This window comes from Pseudonaja textilis, chromosome 1 (assembly GCF_049901715.1).
Source record: "Pseudonaja textilis isolate UNSWEBS1 chromosome 1, rPseTex1.2, whole genome shotgun sequence".
Lineage (NCBI taxonomy): Eukaryota > Metazoa > Chordata > Lepidosauria > Squamata > Elapidae > Pseudonaja > Pseudonaja textilis.
Genome location: NC_141990.1, coordinates 186,273,793 through 186,286,029, shown reverse-complemented (window position 1 = coordinate 186,286,029; position 12,237 = coordinate 186,273,793). Strand labels below are relative to the sequence as shown.

General features: G+C 37.8%; 1 protein-coding gene across 5 annotated transcripts in view; it reads left to right on the top strand.

Annotated features, from left to right (window-relative positions):
• Nucleotides 1–12,237, top strand: part of SCRN3 (secernin 3) — a 17,926-nt gene extending 5,689 nt beyond the window's left edge. For 3 of the 5 annotated variants that reach the window (XM_026697035.2, XM_087919926.1, XM_087919927.1), the window contains exons 5-8: nt 114–326; nt 3,599–3,761; nt 4,453–4,633; nt 9,304–12,237. In XM_026697035.2, the coding sequence (XP_026552820.2) occupies nt 114–326; nt 3,599–3,761; nt 4,453–4,633; nt 9,304–9,459 (713 nt within the window). In that variant the 3' untranslated portion in view covers nt 9,460–12,237. Of the gene's footprint in view, nt 1–113; nt 327–3,598; nt 3,762–4,452; nt 4,634–9,291 lie in introns of all 5 variants that reach the window. The other 2 variants (XM_087919928.1, XM_087919929.1) reach the window with 1 other exon arrangement.

Genomic DNA, 12,237 nt, shown 5'->3' with positions numbered 1-12,237 from the left:
CAAATTTCTAACAGTAAATATAGACATCTCAGTTTAATAATTTTTAAGTAGGTCAGTTCAGGGCAGAAACATTTAGAATGGTAATAGCTTGTTTTCTTCTCCTTTTTAAACAGAAGGAACACGGAATATTTCCAACCAGCTATCAATCACAACAAAAATTGACCGTGAACATCCAGAGCTAAGGAATTATGCTCTAAGCAAAGGCTGGTGGGATGGTAAAGAAGTATTTGATTTTGCTGCCATGTACTCATATCTAAATACTGCCAGAATGACAACTGCAAGTGGCAGATATTGTGAAGGCTATAAACTACTGAAGAAATATGCAGGTAACTTTGTTAAGTTATAGAAGACCTTATAGTTCGATTTCATAGTTGGATTTGGATGTACTGTTTTATGAGATTCAAAATATTATTTTTTTACCTGAAAAAAACAGGATAAATATCTATCGTAATTATATTTGTTTTCCTTGGTTTTGCTTTGCACAAGAGATCTGCATACTGCCTTTCTAATTAAAGATGCATACGTCAAACTCTGTAACTTTTTGGAATAATCCTGAACAAATACTGTAGCTGACTATTTATTTTAAAGGTTTAAAGCATTAAGGTTGATTCTGATGTATATATTAAGAATACCTTGACATCTTCTTTTGGTCTTGAGGAAAATGTCTCTCATGACTCTGGTTACGGTGATTTCTAATTTGAGTGAACTACTGTTTCGAATAAAGGGTAATATACATGTCCTGGGATAAGGTTCCAATCTGAGTCGGTCACTGGCACCAGAGGTTTAGTCTTCCGAGCTTTTGGATTCGTGCTGGAGCCCATTCTCAGGGAACTTTAGAAGTAGAAGTTCTCTGAAGAAGGGTTCCAGCATGAGTCCAAAAACTCAGATGATTAAACCTCTGGTCCCAGTGATGACCCAGACTGAATCCCAAAATACTGTTTTTAAGCCTCTTTTCTGAGGTTCTGCCATGGTTTTATGTATTGGATAACTTGGATCATCTACATCAGGGGTGTCCAACCTTGACAACTTTAAGACTTGTGGACTTCAACTCGCAGAATTCCTCAGCCAGCTTTGCTATATATAAAAGATATAATAGATATAAAATATATAATAGCAGTAATACACTTACATTAATAAGCTATTGCAATGGGGTCCAGCAGGTCCTACAAGGACTGCCATTAATCAAAGGGCCCCGAGCTGATCTCCAACCCTGTCCTTTATATTTTTCTTCTAACCACATACACGCTTCACAACTTCACTAACTGTCACTTTCCTTAAACACCTGTGTACATTTCAGTTCCTCATTTCCAACAGTTTCACTCTTCCTGTTTTAAACGTATCCATACAAGTGCATATTTTGCAAAAACATGTTTCACAGTCAGCAATGGCTCAGCAGGACTACAAATAGTTATGGTACATTTTGAAGCCATCCTAGATAAAAACTGTGGTTCATCTCTCTTCTGGGGCCTGCTATCATCCATAGGACTTATTGAATCTAATAGATCAATAAGCTATATTTTTGATTCCCACACCATTTATCATTTGTCTATGCAAGGCGTTCCAATGCTTTCTAGATATAGAATATAGTATACACTGAGTTGGCAACTTAAACCCTTTAGCAATTTTTAAGTTTTTCTATCTCTCTTTTCTACCTGTCTCTCTTTCCCCATACCTATTTTCTGCCCCACCTCTTTCCCACTGTTTATATTATTTAGAACACAATTTCGTTGTTTATCCAAAAATAGCCTGCCAGAAACACACTGTTCTTTCCAATCTGATCTCTTCATGTGCTAAGGTTGCCCATCACCAGATTCTCAGACAGTGTAATCAATGGCCCTGCTGCCCAGGGATTCTGGAGCTGCAGTGTTAACCACGCATTTGGAGGAAGACGGTGGCACAGTGGTTAGAGTGTGGTACTGCAGGCTACTTCTGCCGACTGCCTGCAATTTGGCATTTCAAATCTCACCAGGCTCACTCAGCCTTCCATCCTTCCAAGGTTGATAAAATGAGGACCCAGATTATTGCTGACTCTGTAAACTGCTTAGAGAGAGCTGTAAAGCACTGTGAAGCGGTATATAAGTCCAAGTGCTATTGCTATATACCACTTTGAAATATTTCTTCTTTTAGGCTTTGTTAGTTTCTCCCTTGCTATTATCAGCTTTAACAATACAAATCAGAATTATTTCTAAAGGCATGAGTGCTTTGAAAAAAAAAAAAGACAAATTCTATTGCACCCTTCTGTTTCAATATTCATTTTACTGTGTCGTGCCGTTCTCAATTGCAGTAGTTATTTTGGGCTTCCTAGTGGATTCCTTCCCTGTATGATTGTCCTGTAATCATGCAAATTTCATTCATTTGCAGAATAGCAGGTTCTTAATGCTGAACATCTTTTTAATACTTGTTTAAGGTTATGGATGTTTTGGAGTTCTATTAGTGTATTTCTTTTAAATCCATATTTTTCGGGTACTTACCTGAATCATTTTTAAGTTGCACCAGGTGTTCAAGTGAACAGTCAATGCAGTTTAAAAAAAAAAAACCTTAGTTGAGAGAGAATCATTGCTATAAACCTTCTCTAAAGAGTTTACTTTCATTTAATTAAGAGGAAATCTAAAATTTATATAAAGGAATCGTTTTAAATACTGCAATTGCTATTTTAAAATGGTTATGGAATGTTCTGAATTTACAGGAAGACAAGCTGAAAATCTAAATTGGAAAAGGGACTGTTACCATGCAAGGAAAGTATTTTTTAAAAAGATTTACAAATGCCTGAGGTCAGAGATTTGGCTGATTATTTCAAGGCAGTGTCTAATCTCCAGCCTGCACCCAACTCTTAATCATGTACATATACCTTGACTGCTGCTTCTTTCTCCCAACCTCTCTACTCTTCTTTCTTGCCTTCTGCTTCATCTCTCACATTCGTGGAATATTCTTTCCCCACCTTGCTCTCTTACATTTTCCTGTTTTGCTCTACTTCCTTTTTCCCGTGGGATTTTTTTTTGTTATCTTCTTCTCTGCATAACCCTAACCAGAATCCCATCTGACTTCTGTTCTCTCCAAGAGAGATTGCAGGTGTAGTCCAAGAATTTTTTTCCCCTGTTAGAAGTGGAGCCATATACCTCTCAATTGAGAAAAAGATACCAAGCAAATTAATTTATTTAGAGGTACTCCTTGCCCTATCACTTCACAGTACTGGTACTCAGGCTAGCTCCCAACAATAAGCCACAATTAAAATAGCCTTAGAAAGTTTCTAAAACTAAACAATAGTAATAGTAATAGCATATCCAAAGTCCCTGGGAAGAACTTGTTAGGGCTAGGCAGACAAAAATGCCAAATCCAGTCTGAACATCTTTCAGCTGTGTGATGAACAATAACAAATATAGCGGGGCCACAAAAATTCTAGGGATTGCCAGAGTAAACAGGTATGTCTTTAGCAGCTGTTTTAAAATCTAAAGTTGTAAAGAAAAAATGAAGTTACAGTGTTGCCGTTTCTTTTAAATATATCAATTGCTTTATTCCTGCTTTTTAGCAATTTTGGATCGATATTAAATGGCTGGTATACAGTATAAACAGTATTAAACAAATAACCTATCTTAACTAGGTAATATAACAGCTGAGACAATGATGACAATTCTTCGAGATAAAGAGAGTGGTCTTAACATGGAAGGTGCCTTCATGACCACAGGAAGCATGGTTTCTATACTTCCCCAAGATCCTAGTCTCCCTTGCATTCATTTCTTCACTGGAACGCCAGATCCTGACAGGTAACGCAAATAAAATGGGTCATGAGAACAAAATCTTAACCATTTCCTTATTTTTGTCATTTTAAATAAAAGGCTTGAAACCTTTTCGGAAGTATTAAATATGACCCAGTGTAAGAAAAGATCAATAGCAGCTTTAGTAAAATACAAGACTAAAGAATCTGATAAAATTTCTGATTCATCTGAAGCCAATTCTGCAACAGGAAAGGTATTTAATGCTTCAGTGTCTATGGAAATTCTCAGTCATCCAGATCATGGTTGTCCCAAAGGTGCTTTTTCAAGAGGCAGCTGGACTTTCTGTTTTTTTTCTTTGAAGTTGTTCTGCTTCTCATCCAAGAAGCTTCTTCTACTATTGAGCTGAGGAAGCTTCTTGGTTGAGAAGCGAAACATCTTCAAATAATAACAAGAAGATCTAGTTGCCTCTTGAAAAAGCATCTTTGGGATAATGCTTCAGTGGTTTTTGGGCGGAAGCATTAATTGTTGTTCTTTTAAAGTACACTAGGAATCTGATCTGCTGGGAAGCCATCTTCTTGGTTCCAGAAACTTTTCTACCTAACCAACTAGATTGTGACTGATATGAGAACTGATATGAAAAGTTAGGTTCTCCTGGAATTTATGCTGAGTGAACATAACACTGGGATGTGAAAGTAGCAACTAATTTTGCATATTTGCTTATTTTCATTTTATCTTGTAGGTCTGTTTTTAAACCTTTCATTTTTGTGGAAAATATTACCCAGCTTCTAAAAACCAGTTCTCCGGTATTTGGCCCAGAGGATCCAGTTAAAAAGCAGCCACGATTTCATACGAAGCCTGACAGAAGACACGAGCTCTATCGAATGCATGAACAGGCAGTTGCCACGATGGAAGCATCAAAGGTGGGTTGGTCTTGGAATTGCAAAATGCGATTTAATTTTGAAATTCAAAGTAAAAACGTCTAGAACCTGTGGTGTTTGTATAAGCTGATGTGCCTTGAAAAAATTGTTCTCGCATATCAATTTTCAGTCATAGGTTTAACATGAATTTATGAAATTCACAGGTTTTATGCATTCTCAGTAAATCCCCCCCCCAACTCTTCATAACTATACTTTTAACAGCCCTGTATTAAATACGATGTGGGGGCTCAAACCATTTTTTTTCAGAATTACTATTGAACTCTTGGTAAGAAATCAGGAGGAGTCTGGTTAGCATCTTTTCTGACTAATATTTCGTTATTCAAGGCATCAGATTTCATTAGCTGCAGCTCACTTTATCACATGCCTTTTGTCCTCACAATTTTCTTCCTTTCACATTCAAACTCTCCTTCCTTTTGTTAACTTCTGGGTTGTGGTTTTAACTATTTCCTCTTTGGCTTATGTTTTTTTTTTCATTTTTTAACGTTATACAGTTAAATTGTTGTTCTGGATTAAATAGATTTTTGTTCCCTGAAGCTCATTTCAAAGAAACAGTTATGTCCTCTTCCTTTCTAATTCTCCTGTGAAGAAATCTTGCTAGACAGAACTAAAAAGGAAACAGTTTCCCTTTTGGCTCAATATAAGGAATAGAGAGGAAAAACACAGGAATAATTAATCCTCCTTTAATATTGGCTCTTCACATACCTGTTTTCTGTGAGAAGGAATTCCTTTCTAAAGATTTGCTTTTTTCCTCCATATTTCAGAATATTTTCTTTCTATTTTTATTTATTTGTTTGTCAAGCATGTATGAGAAAAGAAGTATAAGTATGAACATAACATATAAACATATAAGTATAAACAGGTATAAATATATACATAATGAGTACGAATGAATGGATAAATGGGAACAGTAGGACAGGGACGGTAGGCACGCTGGTGTGCTTATGCAAACCCCCTTACAGACCTCTTAGGAATGGAGTTAGGTTCACAGTAGACAGTTTAAAGTTTTGGGCAGGTTGATGTAACAACAGAGTCAGGTAGTGAGTTCCAGGAATCTCTTTAAATATTTCTCCCTGCAGACCTTGTCTAGATGCTTCCAGCCACTCCTCTAAACTTAGATGGGATGTTTCAAGCCCTTCCTCTTGGAGATGATTTAAGGCTATAGCAATAGCAATTGCTCTGAGCAGTTTACAGAGACAGCATATTGCCCCCAACAATCTGGGTCCTCATTTTACCGACCTCAGAAGGATAAAAGGCTAGTCAACCTTGAGCCGGTGAAAATCGAACTGCTGGCAGTCAGCAGTCACCAGAAGTAGCCTGCAATACTGCATTCTAACCACTGTGCCACCATGGCTCTATATCCACCCACTTATTCACATATTGGATTCTTACAGGACATCTGTTCTGAACATTTTGTGTGGATTTCTGGAGCCATTCCTCCAGATTGTATCTGGCTTCATTCAAGGATTCTTGGCTGAGTCTTTTCAGAGACCTTTGTAGCCATGTTTGCGCCCCTGTTCTGGATGCAGTAGGACCAAGCTCTCTGGAACTTGCTAAAGATGCTTAAAGTCATTTATCCTTAAGCTTCTTTCAAAGCCACCAGGTTCTATCCAAATCACTCTCTCCCTACTCTTTAGCATGCTTATTTCTGATGCTTTGGAATATTGTTCTTTGAAATCCTGGATGTCCTTAATAGATGTTTCAAGCCATGTTTGAGTACCTAGATGGGGTGCTTCAGATCTCTTCCTTTTCAAGGTACTACCACAGTCATTTAGAAAGCACCAAAGCACTTCCACATTGAAAGCTGGTGACATTCATCATTGCTCAGAGGATGACCAGTTGGGGGCTCCTTTCATATCCCCATTAAGCTGCCCACCCAATTGGTACCAATCTGAATGCACTCATTTGAACTGCTGGTCAACAGGAGAATGAGGGGAGTTCACCCTGTCCCACAGCAGGAACCGGTCTTCAATCAGCATCTTAGCATCCTAACCACATGAGCCACTGCGCTCCTTCTCTTCAAGATTGTTTACCTTGAAGCGATTATTATATATTTTCCACAGGTCCTTGAGAACATCGATTCTTGAGTTGCTCTGTTTATTTTTCAAGATAACCATTACTTAAGAGTATATCAAAACTCTAGAATTCTGTAGAACCTGAATGCCTTTCATACATGCTTTAAGCCATTCCTGAATACCTAGATCAGCAGTTTAGGTCTTTCCCCTTTTGAGTTTTTTTCTAAAAATTTTCAAGCCGTTTTTGAAGCCTTATTTTGAAGTCTTGTTGAGGTTCAGGACCTTCCTTGTCCAGGTTTTTCAATGAATCTTAAAGCCATTTTTCCAGAACTGGTTTAGGTTCAGTATAAGATGAGAGGCTTTCTAAGATCCTTGAAGTAAATGTAATGCCGCAGGCAATGAAGGTGGTGGAAAAGGCAATTGCTGAGCTAAATTTTGCATCTGCTGGAGTATCTGATGCATATTAGCTGCTAAATTCCACACCTCAATTTCCAAACTTGTCTTGGTGGCTGCAGATGGTGTCCATCCAATTCAGTCTGCTGTCAGTCCAGTTATGGATCCGTTGCCATGCTGTGGCTTTGTTCTATTCTGTGAAATGTTGGGGGAATAGTTCAGGTTAATGTCAGGTGCAAGAAATCAGAAACCAGGATAGTGTTCAAAAGTACGAGTTTATTTCACGCTACCTATACACAAGAATCTGATCTATTAACAGTCAAGGCAAATTGGCACTAGGTAAAATGGAATTAAGCAGAGATTGATGTTCTTGGGGTGCCTAAAGGAGCCGGGATTATTCCATCCTTTCATTTTTAAGTAGAATTTGCACAAGAGATGAACCGCTAAAATCATGTAAATTCTCCATTAGGAACTTGGCCAATTAAATATGTTAAATCAATATTTATAATGACTTAAGATAGGTCGGTAAATTTAAAGCAGACACAATCAATACAAAATAATTTCTAGAGGGAAAGTTTTGGATGCAGTGTATGAGAAATGTTCTCACTTTGTTCCCAAATGCCAAACCGTGAAGATAGTCCAACAAGCTGAGGCAGTACTTTGTGACGTTGTATGACATCTCAACTGTATTAATAAAATTTGCAATAATGATGAGAGGCTTCATATAAAAAATAATTCCCAGTGGCCCCCCCCCCCAAGTTTTATCAGAAGAGACTTCTTAGTATTCTACATTCATCCTACAATTTATCTGCCTTTAAGATAGCGATTGGCAACCAGTGTTTTATGGACATCTGCCAAGGTATCTTCCACCTGATTGGAATACCCAAAATCAATACTGAAAGCAAAAATATAATATAAACCTAATGAGCTACAAAGCAGAATGCCAGTCTCTTGTCATCTTTATTTCCATGAATGCTTCTATGGCCTAGAGAAGCAGACTATGTGTGATGACGTCACGGCGCTTTATCTAGAAATGAGATTCTTGCTGTCCTCCCTCCTTCCTGCCAAGAAGGCAAAGGACCAATAGGAGAAGACATTCTGAGCATCACATCACAATTGGATCTCTACTGTTGTCTTTAAGAACTGAAGAAGCTTCTTGGATGAGAAGTGAAACATCTTCAAGGAAAAACAAAAGAAAGTCCAGTTGCTTTTTGAAAAAGTACCTTTGAGATCTCCGCTGTTGTTAAACTTATTTTTAAATATCTAGGAGACATGTGACCCATTGACTCATCCTTTCAGAACTGTTTCCTTACCAGGATCCTCTGCATCTTCAACAAGGACGAAGCTCCCCATGTGATGCCTTGAAAAGCTGGGCCTACACTCAGATAAGCCCGTTAGGTGATACTACAGTATATAGCACAGTAAAATGACAGACAGGAAATGATTAATTACATTTTGTATTATGTCATAATCTATCACCTACCTGTGGATAGATGCTAGATATGCACCTCCATATACCCCAGAACAGCTGTGTAGCTTTGAATCCAAAGGATTGTAAGCTACAAAAAAAAATAGACCCCAAGAAACTCAGATATCTCAAAGTCTGTTGAATAAAGAAAGAAAAAAAGAAGTGGTGAAAGATTCAGGGAAGGCCTCAAATCTTCCAATGAGAACAGAGCATACAGAATGTTCTTAACCTGCTAAATAACACAGAGAGGAAGAGAGAGCAGGAGAGAAAAAAAGTCAAGCAAGCAGCTATTTATCTCAGATTGGTTGGAGTTTGAGCAGGAGCTTAAGGGATTCGTAATTTATTTGAAGATTCAGCATTTGTTGCAAACCTCTCCCTATATGAAATCTTTTTCTTTTCCATTATGTTGCTGGTTTAAAACGTTTAATTTATATCTCACTTTTCTTTCAGGAGCTCTTAACAATGTATACCGTGCTTTTTCCCCTTTCACTATAATTTTCTATTGTTAACTTGCTCAGAGTTACTTAAATGAGATGGGTGGTGTAGAAATGTGGTGAATACATCAATAAAGTAAACAATTCAGTGAAGTTTTTCTGGCTGCAAGTGACAAAGGTCAGCATGTGAGTTTTTATGGCTGAAGATGAACTGTAATTTGGGATGCTACATAATCTAACATTCTAACCACTAGATCACACCGGCTCTCATTTAAGATTAATTGTAGCAAGCATTTGCTATGCACAAGGTTTATATTTGATTCTATTTTCAAGTATGTTTTTTAGGAAAAGGCTGCACTGATCATGGAACAGATCCAAAAACTGGAGAAAGCAAAGATTGATGACATGGACCGTATTCTCCAGAATGGGTACCTGAATGTTGATCAAGCAGTTAATCTTTTTTCAGATTGTGTTGAAGAAGAAATACATATATATGCATGACAAAATATCTGCAGTTGTTTCCTTTTATTAATCCAAGTGTTGTTTTCCAAAACAGATTTATTCACTGTACAATGCTGCTTCTGGCCAAATAGCATTTATTATGTGTACACTAGCTGGAAGATAAAATACTGGCCTTAGTTTTAATAGAATATAATTGCTAATTTTAAATGTGACATGCAGCTATCCAAAGTTTAAAACACCTACAAAATTACTGTTTTTTTGTTTACTTTGCATATATTTTCAGCCTGCATTTGTTTCATACACTTAATGGCCAAGTGTTGTACACATTTAATATGCAGAGTTAATAACATTAATTTATATGTTGTCCACCTCCCACCAACTTCAACATCTAGTTGGACAAAAAGCAAAATGAAGCAAATAAGTGAAATAATTAATTCTGGAATTAGTATGTATTAGCCAAATCAACCCTAAGACATTATAAAAGAATAAGGTGGCTATTGAGAAAACAAGGACTGTAAATTACAGCACATTTCCCATTTTCTTGTAAATGGCTCCTCAAATGCAAATTTAAATATTTAAGAAAACAACTTTAAGAACTCAAGAAAGTATTTCTTTCTATTGCAGAAGTTTGAAAGCATTGTGGATATGGTTAACACCAATGCCTTTAATCTAAAAATAACAATAGATATACAGTGATGTATGTATATGATTTGAAACGGTATACAGACCTAGACTTTGATAAAGGATTAAAAGAATAAAAATTCTGTCCTTAAAAGCTTGTATTAAAAACTTGATGCATCAGGATAGTACGAATAGGATGTTAATGTTATTTTCAATTATCATTATGCACTGGATTTCACAATCCAATAGAAATTAGATGCATTGGCCCCTATTAGCAGAATAGGCTTCGCTGAATAGCATCGTACCACTGCTTCTTTATATTATTTTTATTGCAACATCATCTAAAGTTGGTAGTAATCAAATATAATTCAAAGCACTTCTGCAAAATGTGCAGAAAACAAGAAATGCTTAGCTCATAGGAGAGAGTTCAGATTACCAAATAAACATTCAATAATGAATTTTATAAAATGCCTTCATTGTAATAGGACTTTGTTGGGTTTAGATTTCATTTCTTCTTTGGTTTCTCATCAGTAAGTAGAAGGAAAGAAAAGCTCAAGTAGTTAATCCAGGGGTGTCAAACTCGTGGCTCATGGGCCGGATGTGTCACGCACTGGCCAAGCCCATCCCTGATTTAGCGAATGGGAAAAAGTTGTGATACGTCACGTGATGCCATGAGTTTGACACCCCTGAGTTAATTCAATGTTCACAAATAGGACATCTTGCTGCTGAATGCCAAAATTGGTTTTAAAAAACTATCAAAATTAATATTTTTCAGGCAATAAAAGAGGACTGTTGGGAGCCAGTTATAGAAAGGTATGAAGTAGGATGTAGTCAAGTCATAGGAACATTTAAGTCCTTCTGATTTATCTCATGAATTAAATATAGTGTTTAATTTTTAAAAAGGGTATTTCCTGAGTTGAAAGCCTAAATTTGGGCAGAAACTCATTCAGGTGTCAATCTTATGTCTATGTTAATTAGGTACTATAGAACTTTACTATGTGAATAAAATTGCACTATCAATGTCCAGAAGACTTAATAATTTAGCTGTAATTCTTGTTAATATAAATGAAAACCAGATATAAATTAGTTGCATGTCTCAATCTGGCATACATAAAAATGTGATGAATTCAAGAAAGGAATTAACAAAAATTACACTGATGTAAAAAAAATTATTATGTAGTATGAGATATTTTTAGGAAAAATAACATAATTGCTATCACAACAGCAAAAATATCAAGAATGAAATGCCATCTTGCTATATTGGGAGATACAATCTAGAGCTAAATGTCACAAAAGTTAAAATTGAATACTCTACCATGGCACTTTGGACTTAAAGCTTGAATGCACCTATTATATTGCACCATAATTTAAACTACCGTGTTTCTCCAACAATACGGCCTCCCCCAATAGGAAGTCCCAGCATGCTTTATAGGCATAAAATCAAATTAAGCCCCTCCCCCCAATTTAAGGCCTATATTAAACATGCAAAGTGGAGGGGGGGCTGGCCGTTAGGAAGTACTTTTGTTGCATACCTGGATATGGTGCTGCCTGTGTTGACTTCGGCGTTGGTGGGGCACTTCGTATCAGGAGACCTTCCGCCGTTGCTTTTCCTTCTGCCCGTGCTGCCGTGGCATGTAAAGCAACACCGCGACGTTTGGCGCAGCCACGCGCGGCCAGTCAGGGCTCCTCCCTGCAACCGGAGCCCGGCGGAGACACTTGACTTCAGGCGCTCCTGTCGCTGCCTTCCCTTTGCCTTTGAAGGCAAAGCCAATTATTTTAAAAACGACGCCCTACTACCAGTACGACAAAGACTCCCCTGCCCAAGAGGGCAGCCCAAGCCCATGTGGGGAGGCGAATCTCCCAGGACCACAGCGCAGGATTGGCCCACCCCAGGAGAAGCCCCTGGGGCTTAAAGTCCCTCAAAGTCCCTCAAATCCCGAACTCGAAGGGGCCATTGGGAGAGGCTGCCCAAGGCAATGATAGCGACCACCCGTCTGCAGACAGGGAGGCGAGGCAACGGCAGCGCTGCTTCCCTGGCCGGCGGGTCTAGCGGAGTCACCCCCGAAAAGACGGCCTAGCTGCTTTTGGAGGGGTCAAATAAGGCCCGGCCTTATTTTGTGAGAAACACGGTATGGTTAATTTGGAGCTTAGTATTTGTATGAACAAGCTGTAATGTAATAAATGATGTTTAAATAA